The 17,237-nt window shown below is 44.3% G+C and overlaps 2 protein-coding genes across 2 annotated transcripts in view; both read right to left on the reverse strand.

Moving 5' to 3' along the window:
• LOC102193747 (fatty aldehyde dehydrogenase-like) overlaps nt 1-1,130 on the reverse strand; it is a 12,221-nt gene extending 11,091 nt beyond the window's left edge. Inside the window, exon 1 of the mRNA XM_005752177.1 lies at nt 1,059-1,130. The gene's annotated coding sequence lies outside the window, so the exon portion shown is untranslated. The remainder of the gene's footprint in view (nt 1-1,058) is intronic.
• A 1,677-nt stretch (nt 1,131-2,807) lies between these two features.
• The window catches only part of ulk2 (unc-51 like autophagy activating kinase 2), a 34,155-nt gene continuing 19,725 nt past the window's right edge, over nt 2,808-17,237 (reverse strand). Inside the window, exons 11-27 of the mRNA XM_005752179.2 lie at nt 17,009-17,059; nt 16,838-16,926; nt 16,325-16,493; nt 14,836-14,893; nt 10,133-10,282; nt 8,614-8,759; nt 8,447-8,527; nt 7,673-7,935; nt 7,418-7,596; nt 7,016-7,125; nt 6,749-6,886; nt 6,415-6,656; nt 6,131-6,309; nt 5,886-6,004; nt 5,641-5,798; nt 5,418-5,553; nt 2,808-5,248 (exon numbers count right to left, since the gene is read on the reverse strand). Coding sequence (XP_005752236.1) covers nt 5,184-5,248; nt 5,418-5,553; nt 5,641-5,798; nt 5,886-6,004; nt 6,131-6,309; nt 6,415-6,656; nt 6,749-6,886; nt 7,016-7,125; nt 7,418-7,596; nt 7,673-7,935; nt 8,447-8,527; nt 8,614-8,759; nt 10,133-10,282; nt 14,836-14,893; nt 16,325-16,493; nt 16,838-16,926; nt 17,009-17,059 — 2,333 coding nt within the window. The 3' untranslated portion in view covers nt 2,808-5,183. The remainder of the gene's footprint in view (nt 5,249-5,417; nt 5,554-5,640; nt 5,799-5,885; nt 6,005-6,130; nt 6,310-6,414; nt 6,657-6,748; nt 6,887-7,015; nt 7,126-7,417; nt 7,597-7,672; nt 7,936-8,446; nt 8,528-8,613; nt 8,760-10,132; nt 10,283-14,835; nt 14,894-16,324; nt 16,494-16,837; nt 16,927-17,008; nt 17,060-17,237) is intronic.

A 17,237-nucleotide genomic window follows, 5' to 3' on the forward strand; every position in this document is an offset into this window, starting at 1 on the left:
GGGTGAGTGAGTCCTGAGTGATTCGTTCATGCTATGATTCAGCTCAGGAAGGGAAGGGGTGAGTAACTCAAATGTGTTGTTAGCATGTTAGCAGAGCGATGCTACTGTGAGCTGAGAAACTATTGTCTTGATGTGAGCTTCTACTTGGGGGGTTTTCTTCCAGTTCAGAGCAGAAACGTTTCTGTTAAGAAACTGGCTGTTTTCCCCACAATTTTAATTATAAGCTAGATATATTTCTACTAATGAAATTAGTTTGCTAACAGCAAAAGGGACGAGTCAGTGAATGAGTCAGTTGGACTTGTGAATCATGATTCACAAGTCAGTAAAGTGATTCTCGAGTACTGAACGGTTCGTTCATGATTCGCACATCACTATTTCACAGGCTTGTCGGTCAGATTTGGAAAGGTTGATCTACAGGTATTGAATTTCTTATCAGAAAGACTGGCAGACCCTGTCGACAGGGAGACATAAATAAAGTAGAAAGTGTAGAAAACACGGTGTTCTATGAAAAGCGCCTATGACAAAAGTGTGAAATTTGTTTTGTAATGTTTTATTTTATTTTTCAAAGAACAAAACAACTAATTAAACCATTTAAGTGAAAGTTTTGCTTAAAAAATAGAACACAAAAGATCTTGAATAAGTAGATGGCAGTAGTGCGGAAAGAAACGAGAGCATAAGGAGCACCAGCTGCTCCTGAAACATGTCTGAGGTCTACTTTGGAGGATCCCACACTTCTCATTCCTGTCATTTGACGCCACTGTAGCAGCACAATCTTCCAGTTTAATGAGACTGAGGTCCTAAATGCAGCCTTACAATGAACATTGCCTAACAACTATTCAGAGAACTGCTCGTGGATGTCACTGCCACAGAAGGACTGGGCCTTCTGAGGCCTTCCTGTCCCACTCCACAGAGAAGGGATTGTCTTAATATTTTCACAACTTGTTCATAAATATTAACTCTTTACACCAAAGCATATTCTGTCCATGTGTTCATTTGCTATTGTGAAGGTTACATTGTTTCACTTTTCCACGTTTTTTTGCGCCTTTTGTCACACTTACCATTGTTTCTCTGTTCTAAGCCTCTATGGAAGTCAGGTGATTGGGAAGGGGGCTGCCCAGCTTTTCCTGACCTTTATGGTTGGTATGGTCATTTCATATCTAACCTGATCAGGTTAAACCAAGAGGCAGGGTGTTTTTTCCATAGGAATGTTTTATTCTGTTTGTTTTTCGGGTTGTGGAAAAATTTCACAGGAGTATTTGTCCCAGAGGGCGACATTTAGCTGTGCAAATGAGTGAGTCGTGGGATTAGTGAGTTTTTATAGCATTTTCAGGTACTCATGTGGATTTCTAAATTTGCTGGCTTAAACTATCGTTACTGCCTAGACCACATGTGTCGAACTCCAGGCCTCGGGGGCCGATGTCCTGCAGGTTTTAGATGTGTCCTTAATCCAACACAGCTGATTTAAATGGCTAAATGACCTCCTCAGCATGTCCTGAAGTTCTCCTGAGGCCTGGTAATGAACTAATCATTTGATTCAGGTGTGTTGACCCAGGGTGAGATCTAAAACCTGCAGGACACCGGCCCTCGAGGCCTGGAGTTCGACACCCCTGGCCTAGACTTAATGTGAACTGACAGCCCTCTATGTTACACAGTCATAGGTTGGTTCAGAGGAGGATGAGCGGTGTTGTCTAGAGCAGGGGTGTCCAACTCCAGGCTTCAAGGGCTCGTGTCTTTGATTCAACACAGCTGATTTAAATGACCTCCTCAACATGTCTTGAAGTTCTCCAGATGCCTGGTAATGAACTAATCATGTGATTCAGGTGTGTTGACCCAGGGTGAGATCTAAAACCTGCAGGACACCGGCCCTCGTGGCCTGGAATTGCCCACCCCTGATACATACTGATGACAAATTGAACCAAAAATGTCATACTTAGATTCATGAGACCTACTGCCACTGATTCTCATTAACCAGTTCCCTTTCTTAAGAATGGCTCCTTCACAATCACCCTGTACCTCAGACCATTTCTGATTATGCTTCAGTGAACACTAGAGGGCTCAACTGAAGGGCCGGCTGCATCTCTGTGTCAGGTCTTTGCAGGATTTTTTCCACCCTATTTCTTAATGGCATGACTTTCAGGTATTGATTGCCTGCTGTTTATAGTGGATGTGTCGGTTCCTCTCTTGTCCTCCACTTGTCCAATTTTGTCAAATGTTTTAAGGACACTGCACACAGTGTCAAAATATGGCAGGATTTCATCTAATAGCTCATTGGTGCAGACTTGGCACCTATAACACACCCATTTCTGTAATATATCTATATACCCTATATTATTGCTAATATATATTGTAATATATCTATATCATGGCTAAAGCATTTGATGGATGCAAACTGCATTTCGTTGCCTTGTACTTGTGACATGTGCAATGACAATAAAGTTGAATTCTATTCTGTTATCAGAGTTGTCTGTTATGTGTCGACTGCACCAGTTTCTCCCTTGAGTCAGGTGTCTTGGGTCATGGGTCAGTTAATTAAGCAAATGTTAATTAATCATTTAAAACGATGTAAATTAAATGACTGAATTTAGGATCGAAAAGTCACATTTGTAAATTCAGTTGCACAGTAGTCCAAGTAATTTGTCATTTGTTAGTTCGAGTCGTTATATTTTTAAGGATTAATCTGAGAGATTGTTACGTTGCAGTCTTTGCGATTTAGGAAACTGATTTTTCTTGTTAAAAACAGAAATGACAGAAATAAAATTGTACATTTAAAATCAGAACTAAGATTAAAGACAGCGCAGTGACACAGGTTCACTTTTCCTTCTCTTTTTAATAACAAAAACTGCATTTCAGTTCCATAAAGAACAAAGAGAGACCCCCCAGTGACAGACGAGTATAATGTTAAACGTGGAAAAACTGGTGTTCATCATCAGGGTCTGATGGTGGGGGCTTCCAAAATGCATTGAGATCAAGCTGGAGAGGCGCAGAACGACAGGATACATACATTCCACATCCTAGAGGTTGTACAGGGTAAAATGCAGACGTGGTACCCATGCTTTACCTAAAATATCTCAGTTTTACTCGTAGTTCAGAATGGTACAAAGTTTCAGGTGGCTCGCCTTATTTATCCCTCTTCACCCTTAATGCAGAAAAGGCTTTATGTGGCTCAGAGCGCCCATGACAGGGATGAGGGAAAACCGAAACCCAGACGTGTCTAGAAAAGAAAACGAGAACAGTACATCGGAGGAACAGTCCAGAGACCGCCGTTATACAAAGAATGTATTCACACCTGTACAGAGGAGTAGGCCTGTGTCTGCTTTCACAAGAAGGCACCTCCTTTCCATGCTGACTGGATACTACTGGCCTTAAAGCACACCTGGCAAGTGCACGTGTGTTTATATATGCTCGTACATACAGTACATACCCCGTGAGGACTTGACGGGGGGGCGGGACGATGTGGATTGTGACAAATCAAGTCTCACAAAATCAGGAGAATGAAATCTGAAGACATTGCGCTCACTCGGGAGCGCTGAACAAACATGACCTCAACAATGAACAGTCCTGGTAAAAAGAGTTCTCTGGAAAGATTTGGAGCTGCCAGAAGTTTTATTGTAGTCTTTGGCACACTCCTGTTGTGCCCAAGGAGGGTTTCCTTATCAAACCCTTGGCAGACTTGAATACAAATTCATCTATCTACATATAAAGATTTGTGCTCTTTGACTGACAGGCAGGGCGTTTGATATCCACGCCCTCTCCCACACACTCACCCTCCTCTCAAAAAGAGGCTAAGGGAATAATCACATGCTCCACAATAAAATATATACAAGTCTGCAAACATGGAGTTTGTGTTTACTCAAAAAAAGCTACAGATTCTGACGAAGCATAAAAAGCTGTAGTTTGTTTTTAGTCTAAGGAAACATGTTATTAAGGTAACTTGTCAAGTAAATATGACCATTCAGTTTAAATCCATCGAGGTGTAAAGTGGACACCCGACCGGCTGCTCAGCGAGGCAGTGGTGACAGAGTCTCTGATCCACTCAAGTTCTGGGTTTCTTTTGGATATCTGCCGCCACCACACATTAGCCTCCATCCCTCATGCTGTGAGTGGCATGATCCAAAGGTTTCAGCTTTCTATGCAAACGCTGACGTTTTGTATTTTAGCTATTAGTTTGAAAATCAGCCTGAATGCGTCACATGCAACATACAGTTAGTGTACCTGAAATCCAAAGATTTAGTGTAACACTTCCAGAAGGTTGGGAACAATCACAGACTGAACAAAGACATTTGTAGAAGCTGCAGGAACCGAATATTCCTACGCACCAAGCCACTCTAAGCAGAGGAAATTCCCATGCCAGAATCAGGATGACTCCCAGTGACATCAAGCTCCAATCTGTGTCACACTACACAGACTGAGCTGCACTCAGATAAATAGATCATGATTAAAGCTGTGGCTTTACAGCAGCTTGATGATCATCCCACACACAGCAGGTCGATTTTGAGGCTCGGAGCAGAAGTGATCACGTTTCCACCTTCCTCCTCCTCCTCCTCTCAACGGTAAAGTGCATGAGCTAAAAATACAAGAAACATAAAAACAAAGCAATCACAAATTAGATGTTCCTCCCCCCCAGACACAGAGCTCTCCAGCTGTCTGTAACAGTTTAATGTTAAAACCACAGAGTTAGCTCTGTTACAGCGAACAACAACACGCTCCTTCCACTCCAATACTTGAGGTTTTCAGGGAGAATCCATGTGCATGTGAACCAATAAATAACAAAACGAACTTCTGAGTAAATAACGGACACTGACAGGATTTGAAAAGATGAGCCACTTCTTATGGAGCTCGAGTCTGTCGAGGTCCCGTGAGTCCTCTTTGTTCTGGTAGAAACGAATCCCCAGTGTTTCCGTCGGATGGCGGTCGACCATCGTGACATAAAAAAGTGCACCTGAAAGGGCAAGTTCACCTACAGCCAGGTTCAGCGTCTTGTTTCCGGATCTGCCATCATCTTTGGTTGTAGATTTATGCGGTCACTCTGCGATGCAGCTGGTAAAATGAAGTCATGATAAACAGAGATGGAACCTAGCCGATGAAAGGTGCTTGAACTGCTACACAAGGAATGAGGGCTTTGTGGGAACGGTAATCAACAGTCTTAGGACGTGGTCCCTCTGTCTATGATTTCACCAGCTCTTCTACTCGTACAGTGTGACAGTACAGTAGCACAGAGCTGAGATCCTGCGGTCCACACTGGCCTTGTCTGCAGGGAACAGATACAAAACAGGAACTCGTTAATAGAAGTCATTAGATAAACGTGGAATGCACAGGAAATGCTGCAATGTCTCATGAATCACAGCGCCATCCTCAACGCGTCTGAGTAAAACATCCCCCCCAAGTTCAACTGCTTAAGACGGTGAGCTCGTGCTTACATTTCATCACGTTTTCGATGTCTGTGGGGTCTTGGAGGATCTTGGACAGGCCGTCCAGGAGCATGGAGGCCTTGCTGTAGCGATAGGCTATGTCCTCCGTCTGCTTGAACATCTCATCGAGAGCTGCTGACTGAACCTGGAGCACGCACACGATCGCATTAGCCTCACCAGCACCAAGTCTATCTGTACAATAGGTTTGTCACTGCATACACATGAGACCCACCAGCTCCACTGCGTGATTGTAGACGAGCTTCTCTGCGGTGACGCTGTTGATTTCGTCCACAAAGCGCTGCTTATCAGAGAAGAAGTGGTTGAGTTTGTCGGTCAGCTGCCTGCACAGGGAGATGCAGCTTTTGTAGCGCTCATTCAGACTCTTGACCACTGAGAGGATAAAGGGAGAGCCTTTATTAAACGAATAAAGATAAAATACAAAGGAAAAAGGCAGCGAGGAAGCCGAAACGTCCTTACCCTGTTTGACGGCAGTGGAAGGGTTGAGCTTGGCAGATTTAATCTGAGCTTTGGCCAGATGGAGCGAGGAAGCAAGGAGCTGAGCTGCCTTCATGTAAAGCACCAACTGCTCCACCTGCCTGTAGGGGGCAGCACAACCACAGCTCGTAAGACAAATGGGAAGTGTTTACAAACAAAGGGCCCTATGATTACATGATATTAAAAACTATATTACTTAAAAATCAGAGCAGACTTAAGTTTCTTACCCCCACTCTTTGCTCAGCTGGCTGATCTGGTCCACAACCACGCTGTCCTGGGGAGGGTAGAGGGATGCAGCCGAGATGCCGAGCTCTGTCCCCCCGGCTCGAAGCGCCGCCATCTCCAGGATGCAGTCGGTAAATGAAAGCATCATCCGCAGGTGCATCAGGGTGTCTGTGTGCTCACGCTAGAGCACGGAAAGAAAGATTGCAATGAAATGTTGAAGAGGAGAAGAGACACTGCATGAAAAGAATCAACCACTTCTTGTAAGGCACCAATCCCTACTTCTCACCTCCATCAGAGTCTCCTCAGGAAGTTCTGGGGCTTCAAAGGTGATGAACCCCTCTAGGCTGGGAGGAGAGGTCCCATACGGGACGTACCGCAGGCTGCTGGGTGCCCCCTCTGCCCCAGGGGCCAGCTGCCCACCTCCGTAACCTCCTGGAGGAGACGAGCCTATGGCCATGCCCGGAGGAGAGCCGACATAAACCCGACCACTGACTGAGCACAGAGAGCCTGCTGAACTGTTGGAGCCCACTGAGGGGACAGAGAGGAGAGAGCATGGCAGACATATTTTAAGCTTTCCTCCTCAAGCTCAGCTCTGCAAGAAGGTGGCGGGTTTCCCTCACCTGAAGTGGTGCGTGATCGGGTGCCCAGGTGGCTGCAGGTTGGAGGAGTGCTGCTCTTGGGTGGTGAACCCACAGTGAAAAGGACCGTACGAGGACTCGCTGACCCACCGTGAGCGAGCGTGCTCGGACCTGCGGGGGCTTTGGGCAGGAGGAAATGTGCTCGTTACTTCTGTCGTTCAGTGAAGCGTTTATTTGTAAACGATGTTCTCACGGCTCAAACTGGACACAATGTTGCTAATTTCACACATGCAGAGTATCTGCTCATACCTGTGTCCATGGGCCGCTCAGTATTCAGGCTGTCACTGCTGCCCTGATAGGGCTGCCCACCCAGAGTGATTCTGATTGGATGGTCAGACAGACGACCTGTACTGACAGACCTGTAAGGAAAGTGCAGATGATGTCAGCAGAGGTGCACAGCATCATCCTTTCACAGTTAAACCACTCTTAACATCTTTCATGTAAAAAGGAAATCAATCAGATTTCCGGGAAGTCTGAAATTGAGCCAGGTGAAAGATTGTCACTGCATAAATACACCAACTGATCAGCTGTTTTTTATTTATTTATGACGAATCTCACAGTCCATGTTGTAAGTGACTGCACTGGACTGTCCATATGTGCATTTATCAGATTTAACAGCTCCAATGGAAGCAGATTTGGGTGCTTCTATACCTGCCAAATGTCCGGCTGCCCTCAGGAGCAGCTGGTCGCCCGGCGAGGAAGGGGTTGCTGTGGTGTCCGCAAACATCGTGTGCGTCAGCCAGCATCCTTGTGGGTTGGGGGCTGTCTGCCAGCGCCATCAAGTTACAGGAGGCTTGTGTTTTGGGGATCTTAAATGGTGCTGAAATGGTCTGAAAAAGAGACAAAAAGGTGAAGTAACCTAAATTTAACAGCTAAAAGCATACTTCTTCACTGAAGGGCACTCACTTTAGTTGGGGAGCCAATGATTGTGGGCAGTGGGGACTTTTGAAGCCAGTCAGACGTGCGAGGGGAGGAGCCCAGCAGCTTGGTGGGGGAAGAACCAAGGTTGGCGGGACGGCCAAGCTGCGGGGAGTGACTGCAGGAGGAGGAAGGCTGCACAGGGTCAGACAGCTGCTTGTGGAGCTTCTGCCTGGTCTGGTAGACCTCAGTAAGAATGGGGGCGCTCTGAAGCCGAGCCCCCAGGAGCTGAGAGGATGGGATGGGGGAACCTAAAGACACAGTGGATTAGAACCAATGCCAGTTAGTAATCATCCATGGCTTAGCATCAAGTCTACCATTTTCCCTACAACCTTCCACAGAGTGTGTGCTGCTCATTTGTGTGCCTCTTCACACAGGGGACAAAGCACTAAAATCTGATTCATCATTTAGGACAGTGAGCCTCCTTCCTGGTCACCATGACAGCAAACCTCTTGACACAAACAGTGAACAAGGCGTAAGACATGTGCGGAGCCAGAGACTCTGAAAATGGCCTGGAGTCATGGTGACTCATGCCCTTTCCAAAAATTAAGTCATGTCACTAGCAAGAGAATCAGAACTCAGAACAGCAGTTGTTGTCAATTCTGCTTCTTTTAAATGTCAAACACATCGTTGTTGGGAAGGGTTGTATACTGTGAATCTCCTTTTTCATTACAACTGTACCCACAGCACCTGAAACTGAAAGGAACAGGACAATACAGAGTGAGATAGCCCTGAGAACGAGCAGGGAGCCTGAGAACGTACCTCCTGAAGAACTGCGGCTGCGGGGTTCCTGGTTCTGTAGGTGACAGCAGCAGTGACCCAGCTGCTCAGGGATGGTGCCCACTGCACACAGAAAGAGCTTAGATTTGTCAGGAGACTCGAGAGATGTCCCCTTCATGTCTGGGAGGTGTCATTAAACGTAAGCTTACCGAGAGGTGAGGGCGAGTAGGGCCGGGAGCTTCCAGTGGAGAGGCGGCGGCCCACAGTCTGAGGGACGTCTGCGGAGCTCGGAGACCCCGAGCCCACCTTGGGAAAACCCATTGGACTGGTGTTAGATCGCCTCACTGTGCCAGATCTGAAAAACACAAGCATGAATCTTTAATTATACAAAACAGACATGAAGTAACAGTCTAAGCCAGTCTTCCTTTGGCTCATTTCATCTTGTGGCAGTTTGCAAACATTTGTTTGGCTGCTGAGACGACTCACGACAGCTGAAAGTTGGCAGTTTTCAGTCCGATACTAAACTGTGTAGTCTACTCAGTCGTCTAAACATGAATATCACCATCATCAGCTCGTTACACATTCATGGTGCTTCGTGTGATGACACAGATACCCCACATCATCATATCTGTCAAATGTGGGTAATATGTTTTGGTGGTACAGCTGTATGTTCCTCGCTGCACTTATGAAACCACGAAGGCAGGACGAATGTCTGCAGGGCTGAAAGAAATAGTGATTCCATGCAATGCAACTGGTAAACTGCAAAACATAACACACATAATGTTTTTTAAAATTAAATTAACATCTTTTAAATTTGCACAGTCGTTTTTTTGGAAAAACAATTGACACGATTTCTCATCCTTGTATTAAAAGAATCTTTGTGGTGATTCTTTATCACACGTGTTACTCATGCACGTTAAAGTGAAACATTACAGTTTGACTGTCCTGTGGTTAAAACATAAACGAACACCTGAAATTCATCTGCATACGTTGTTCACGTAAATTGTGCTAAGAAAACTGAAAAAGCATCAACCTTTCATCAGCTGCCTCCTCTGCACTCCCCACCTAATATTAGCATTTCTGGCACTGTTCTGCTGCTAATACAGAGGACAATGAATCCACAGATGAGGAGGAATGTAACTAATGTTGCTCCTGCAGTGAGAACAATGACACTGACCATCTGACTCTGAGCTGAAAGTAGAACCGTGACTGAAGATTTGAATTTGTCTCTGACACTTTGTTCAGCATTACGGGAGGAATTTCACTGGCAAAGTAAGTAAACCACCAGACGAACGAAATTCTACAGAGAAGCTAACATAATAAACTTCTAATAACAGAGCCATTAGCAATGCCACAGTGAGTAGCTCCACATATTTGATTTGGCAGATTTTTACGCGGGATGCCCTTCCTGACATAACCCCAGAGGGATCTGTGTCTCCTCCCAGGATCCGATCGAGGACCTTTCCCTTGTTAGGCGAATATGTAAACCACTACACTATCATGTAACTAGTTTCCCTGAGAAACAACGTGCCATCCCTTCTCTTCTGTCTTCACGTGAAACTGTCAACAAACCCCTCAGTAAGGCCATAAACTCAAGCAGGCAGTTGACTGATGTAATTTCAGTGAAACCTTATGGCTGATGAAATAGTTGTGGTGAGTTAAGCATTCCTCTGCAGTTCATCATTGCCACTCGATAAGTTGACTGAGCAATCCCAGCAGAGTCCTTACCTGGGGGAGCTGTAGAGTGTGGTGTTCGGGCTGCTGGACAGATTCTGCTTGATGCGCTGGTAGTTGCGAACCTGCGTAGGAACTGGAATGGGGGTGGTCTCAGCCCGCGGGGACACCATAGGCGTCTGTCCTGGGGTGGGCTGTGGCTGCCTGGAGGGGACGAAGTGAGAAAGGAGCGTCGTTAGCCAATGTGTTTGAAGTCGCTGCTGCTTGCTTGTTTGCGTGAAGTTGTCTGGAGTTTCAATTGTCATGGTAAGTCCAAAAGTTACAGCTTGTGAACTTCCACAGCCCTGAGGTCTTTGTTTACGCTCAGATGGAGGCAGGTTGGGGAAGTTCAGTTTTAGCCCAGCCTCTCAGGGACAGAGGCTTCCATGTAAACACAGGCAAGACCAATCAGCTTCAGACTTCACTCTGCTTGGGGCAGGACTACATGTAGGGGCAGCCAATAGCACGCATGAGGGCGGTCCTCTGCTGTACAGACACGGGAGGGGAAGTGCATTTACATTCTTTTATCATTCCAGAGGAGACAAAATGTTCTGAGCGTAATGTAATGACACCTAAACAGGGCCTTTAAAAAAAACATCCTATATGTTCTTAATGTTTTTTAAAGGTGACACGAGTTAGAAACCCGTTATGTAATAATGAAAGCCTGGGAGGGTCCATAAGGGAGGGAGGGAGGAGGACACGTGAGGCTGGACTAGTCCAGACAAAGAACCAGAGAGCAGCTGCTTTGTGGCATATCTGCAGTTCTGAGAAATAAACACTAGCACGTGCTGCACCACTAGCACGTGAGGTAATGAGCCTTGTTGAAGCGATCCATTTTCTCTAAGCTGCTAAAAGCTTTACTGAGCCCGGCCATTGTTAATATGGAGAAAGGTGTTGCGTGCTGCTGTTATTGGCTTTAAAAAGGAGAAAGAACATTTGGTCAGTGAACAGCTGCTCTTCAAAAAGAGCCAAGAGTAGAAAGAGAGCGAGGCTGTATCTTCACACTCAGCTGCGTCTCCGACGACCTGGTTTTTAAACCATGTCAGCATCTAAAAAGTGTCCTCATTCATCACCATCACTTGCTTTGTCTGTTTTTTTACAGCAACAATATCTCTACACGCTCCTCTCGCTACCCCCAGGGTCCACACTCCCTTCCTGTGCCACCTTTCATCCTTTCTCTGGACTCCAATTCAGGACAAAGAAAACAGGATAAACAAGGCTTTGGTTTTGGAGAGTGTGCCTGCTGTTTCCAAATTGCTAGGGACAACTACTGCAATGAAATGAAAAGTGGTTCTTCCTGTGTGTCAATGATTAACTCATTTATGTAAGCACTGAAGACTTATTGTTAAAAACAAAACCATGAGAACAGTAGAGGGAGGGAGTAAAGCTGGCAGCAGAGGGTGTTAGAGGCACAGCACAGAATAGACACACATAGGAAGCTGAAATGGAGCAAGTGTGAGCAAAACGGGAACAGAGAGTAGTGAGGACCGTTGGCTTGGAGCTGGTTACACATGAAAAACAGGAAAGTAGGGAGACGAAGTGCAAAGCATTGGGGGAAGGACAGGGGCACGAGAAAGTTGTCACAGAGAGCAAGCAAATGTATGCAAAATACTACACAAGGTAGTATTTAACTCTCATATTAACCTTTAGCTTGACTTTTGGGTCTGTATTCAATCAAAATACTTACGGGTTTTACCATCTATCTATCCTGCTGAGTTTGAAGTTGTCTGCATTAACAGTGTTAGGCTAAAATGTGTGCTCCATTTACCAGGGTTTCTCCCCAGGGTGGCTGCTGCTTGCACCACTCTGCATGCAGGGGGAGGGGCATACACACATACTGGTGCTCAGCTGTCTGTAGGGTCAAATGGTGATTACAGACAACCTGAGATGCCACGGCTGCAGTAGCTGTTCATGTTAAACGTTCAAGCCTGCCTGATGGCTGCATTGCATCGCAAAGTCTGTGTGAATGAGTCCATGCAGTCACAAAACCACCGGCAGAGATGTGCACACCTGCAGAATGTAGAAACTGTGCGTAAGAGGCTCGGAAAAGCATTCGTGTCAGCATCGCTCAGAAGACAAACAAGTGCTGCTCGCCTGGGGTGTTTTCCCAGACAGCGTTAGGGGTACGCTGCATGCCTGCCGCAGTAATCAGGTCTAACATGGGCAGTGAAGCTGAACTCAGCTTTCTATAAGATTGAGTTCACCAAACATTCTTGATGACTAGTTGCAAACAGCTAACTGATGATTTGTTAGAACATCTGTTACAAACATGGTTTATTTGAAGAGTTTCAGTCAGTTTTCAGCACAGAAACAGCGTGAAGGTTACAAATGATCTGGCCTCTGACTGCGCACTCATGTCTGTGCTCGTCCTGCTAGCCCTCAGTGCAGCTTTTGATTTGGGGACCATAAATTTTGATTACAGAGATTGGAGCACGCCACAGAGATTTATAGGTACTTATAGGTACTGCACTCCAATGGTTTGAATTCTATCTAATAGACTCCAATTTGTTCATGTAAATGGGAGTCGTGATCCATGCTACACATGCTTTGCTTGGGCAGTATCATCAATAGAATAGAATAGAATAGAATTCAACTTTATTGTCATTGCACATGCACAGGTACAGGGCAACGAAATGCAGTTTGCATCCATCCAGAAGTGCTTTAGTGATATAGATATATTACAATAAATATTAGCAATAATATAGATATGTGAGTATATTACAGAAATGGGTCTATTATGGTATGTTATAATATACACGGTATGAAGTATGTTGTTATTCTATAACTATAAGTATGTACAGGCTGTAGTGAGTACAAGCTATGTACAGGATATGAACAGGATATAAATATGAAAAACTATACAGAATATGAAATAAATAACTTTACAGAATCTGAGATATACAGCTATACAGAAATGGGAACTATGCAAGTTGTAAACAGTTGTAGGATTAAAGATTATCGAATGTACAGAATGATTATTTACACATCAAAAACTAGTATTTATTAGTTCTAGGCTGGACAAGTCAGTCATTATTTATCAGGCTGTCCTAAAATCTCCTTGAGAGTACAGGACAGAACTGGACAGGGACTAGAAAGACAGAGCATATCCCCCATACTTCTCTGCCTCCCTGTTAAACGCAGAATCAAATTCAAGATCAATTTAAGAGTATTTTAAAGTAGAATGGGAGGCAGAGCCTTTAGCTTTCAGGCCCATCTTCTGTGAAACCAGCTCACAGTTTGGATTTGGTAGACAGACACCGTCTCTGCTTTTAAGATCAGGCTTCAAACTTCCCTTTTGGATACAGCATATAGTTAAGACTGGATCAGCTGACCCTGAACCCTAATCCCAATAATGCCTTGAGGCACCTGTTGTTGTGATTTGACGCTATATAAATGCAATTAAATTAATAAGGAACTTAATCAAACTAAACTGAATGAATGAATCAGTGTGGGGTTGTGTGCAATTTAATACAACATCACAGGTATCACAGGTAGGACAAGGAAGTCTGAATGTATTTCAATATGGACTATCACATTACTGCAGTAAGAAAAACACCAGCTGATCAAAGGGAATAAACTTAGGAAGCATATGGAAGGCCAAAAGGAGATGAAAGCCGTGTCAACAGCAGTGTGAGAGTGTGTTTGTGTACAGTACTTACTATAATAAGACCAATATTTATTCCATAAACTGTGTTTGCGTGTGTTAAAAAAAATGCAAGAGAGGTTTGGGGACTCTTATTTGAATACACACAGTCCTCTCTGTGGGTCTGGTGCTGTTTTTAGCACAGCACCACCATGTTGTCTGGCTCGGTACCTTCTTTGTAACCGATTAATCACGAAGAGCTGGTAGTGGGCAGGAGCGTTCAGTCAAGATAAATAAATCGGCACCATTTAGGGGTTACCCAGGATAAAGCTGGAAGCAGGCTGTTTGTCAAGTGCTCACAGAAATAGTGATACAAAGAAACAAAGTAAGCCCTGCTGACACAAAAATAGATCATATTAAAATGGATAATATGAGCATTCAAACATGTCTTTGTGTGAAACAGTCTGACTCATCGTGACACACTCCTATTGTCCTGAAAATATCCAATTCACAGCCCACAAACGGTGCCTGGTGGCTTAGTGACGCTGGGCTGCATTCAAAGCATCTCCAACATCCAGTGAGGTAACAGCCTTTTTTATGAATCACACTTAACTGTTGTTAAACAAAACAAATAATTACTGAAAAAACAGATGTGGCGTGTCAGCCCTACCACAGCTATGTCTGGAAAACCTCCATTCACCTCAATGTGGCCAACTCTAACCCAGCTCATCTTTTACATGCCACCTGCAGTCAACAGGGGTTTAACATTATAGGGCACAGAATTCTGGTAGCAGCAAACCACCTGTCATCTAAATGGTGAAAGTCAAAGCTGAGTGTGAGTCTGCTGTGGCTGCTCTTTGGTGGCTCATTACTCTCTGCAGTACTTCAAATTGATCCACTGTTTGGTCCAAGTCTCTCTCTGCAGACACACTTTGCTAGTTCTGCTCTTCGGGCTATGTGCATACAGCAACACATGACAAGTGCCAAACTTGCTGACAGAAGCAGAAGTCATTTATGGTAAACTTTCAGTTCTCTCTTTAGAACTGCATTTTCTTTTTCGGCTGATGATTATTTTGGTAAGGTCAGAAAATTCAACCTAACTTAAGCAGAATGTGTTGCACAGCCTCGTACTCACCCTCCACACATGAGAAACTCGCTGGATGCCCGACGACCCGGTCCCATTGGTTGGTCATCTGAGGATGAGGAAAAAAGGAAAGAAAACAATCATTAACACACACACACACACAATGTCTGAAGGTTCTCAGTCATCCAGGTCATCGTAGTCTAGGAGAAGCTTCTTCAGTTAAAGAAGGATGAGAGGTGAAACGCCTTCAAGCAACTTTAAGAAGTCCAGACGCTTTTGTTTCCAAGCTCCTTAGACTAAACACACAATGTTGTTGTACAGCAGTTACAAACAGAGGTGAGCAGTCTCTCGGTTTTCTGATGAAGAGTTGAGACATTTTTAACCAAACAGAACCAGTCTAATAAAAGTCCAGTGAGCTCTGATAAATTACTGACCGTTACATCCTAATGGGGTTTTTAAACGACTCGAGGGTTTGAGTAAACGGAACATTTAACACATTATTCTTTGGACAGTTCTAACTCACACTATTGCTGTCTGAAATGTAAAATGTTGTAGATTTACGAGTCGTCTTAGGAATAGTTTCTTTTTTCTATTAACAAGAAAAAAAAAACCCAAAACAAAACAATCTTAAGGAAATATCAGGTGTGCTGGAGTTTGGTTTACACCAGAGTTGCACTGTAGACTACATGGTGCGACATGCTGGTGCTACAGCTGATCACACATGAAGCACATTACTCACACTGGTGTAGTTGCTGGAGTCTTGGAGCATTTTATACTCTACCATTAACTAATGGGAGAACCACTTCTGTCTACAATATAACAAGTGGTCTATGTCAGGCACCTTCAATTAATGAGTACATACTTCTGATACACAGTAAATAAAGACTGAGTTCAGTTTGCATGTGTTACAGCCTGGCAGTCCCTCCAGCTGATACCATGAAGTCACCACATGGTCTGCACACAGATCCATGGATATATGTATAGATTCCTTTAAAATGACAGATAATGGAATGGTGCTGAAGTTATGTCTTTGATGTTAAATTATCATTTATCGCCGAATTAAATGATAATGTAGCTCAGGCTGAAATAGGCAGTTTGCAGTACTATGGCAAAGTTTACAGTGATGGACTCTGGTGCACTGCTAGGTTAGGTCCTGGGTAGACACACAGATAGTATAAAAGAGACATAGCACTGAAAGTACTGAACTTTATGGGAGCAGCAAAGTAAAGTAAAAATCAAGCACAAATATAACTTTCCTGGAAAAAGCTAAAGCTTACATTATTTTGGGGGCCATTTTTAGGCAGTTTATTATTATTTTATTATTTATTATTTTATTAAACATTGGGTACATGATGTTTTTATGTTCCAATCACCATTAAAAGTCATTTTAGATAATGCATCATAAAATGTGAGTCATTAATTTAAGCAGGTCTTTAGTTCTACCTCAGTACCAGCGGTTGAAAAGAAGACATGACGGCTAATATAATGAAGACATTAAGATGCAAGTTAGGTGTAAATATAGACAGGTGTTGGCACTTACAGCTGTCAGCAGAGATGTGGGGCACCAGGACAAAGTCGTCCGTGTCACAAGAAGAGTTCTTACTGCTGGTGCTTCCTGCAGACTCTTTGGACAGCTGCAGGAAGTTGGGCGGACCGAGTGGAGGGGATGACAGACCATCCTCTGCTAGAGTCTGCATGTCTGGCAGAGACTGTTCACATGCAGAGAGAGTATGGGAGAGGAGGGGGAGGAAGTATAAATTGTAGTGAGGCTCCTGACTGATCCCATTAAGTCTTCCAAGCAGGGCAGCGCTGACTGTCAAACTAATCTCGTTACATTGCTACAGAGAACACTGCTGAGAAATCTCTCCTTTCCTCCTGCTGCAGTGACATGAAGAGATGGCTATAACTAGCGGAAGATGTAACCGCAGCAGCACTCACACTAGCAGTATTCAAAGGCAGCACACACGAGGACCTAAAATAAGGCTGAAGTGTTTTTACACAGGATCTGTGCATTTCCCAGACAAATCCATGTGATACATGTGATCAAACTCACAGGAGGAGAGCTGTAGCGGATACATGGGGAGCTGCCACAGGAGCTGTCTGTCACAGGATTGGAGGTGATGGGCACAGGAACTGGACACGCTGAGGGGGGAAACTCACCATTAATCATGGTTTCAAGTTGATGAGGCGTGGATGTGCTGTAGACTCTGACCTTTGTGCTTACATTTTTTAATGGTGGATGACGACTCCAAGAAAGGGTGGCTGAAAAATGTGTCTGAGAGAGAGATGGATAGGTAAGTGAGAAACAGCACAATATACCCCATCTAACCCTGTTCAGAGTTTTTCTTACTCTTCCCCTCCTGCTGCATCAGAACCAGCCGACTCACACAGATTCATTTTCATTCTTAAAGTTGCTGTCAAAGCTCAGAGTCAAGTTTTCATTTTTACAAACA

Source organism: Pundamilia nyererei, unplaced genomic scaffold, assembly GCF_000239375.1.
Source record: "Pundamilia nyererei isolate P.nyererei 1_Seehausen unplaced genomic scaffold, PunNye1.0 scaffold00347, whole genome shotgun sequence".
Taxonomy (NCBI): Eukaryota; Metazoa; Chordata; class Actinopteri; order Cichliformes; family Cichlidae; genus Pundamilia; species Pundamilia nyererei.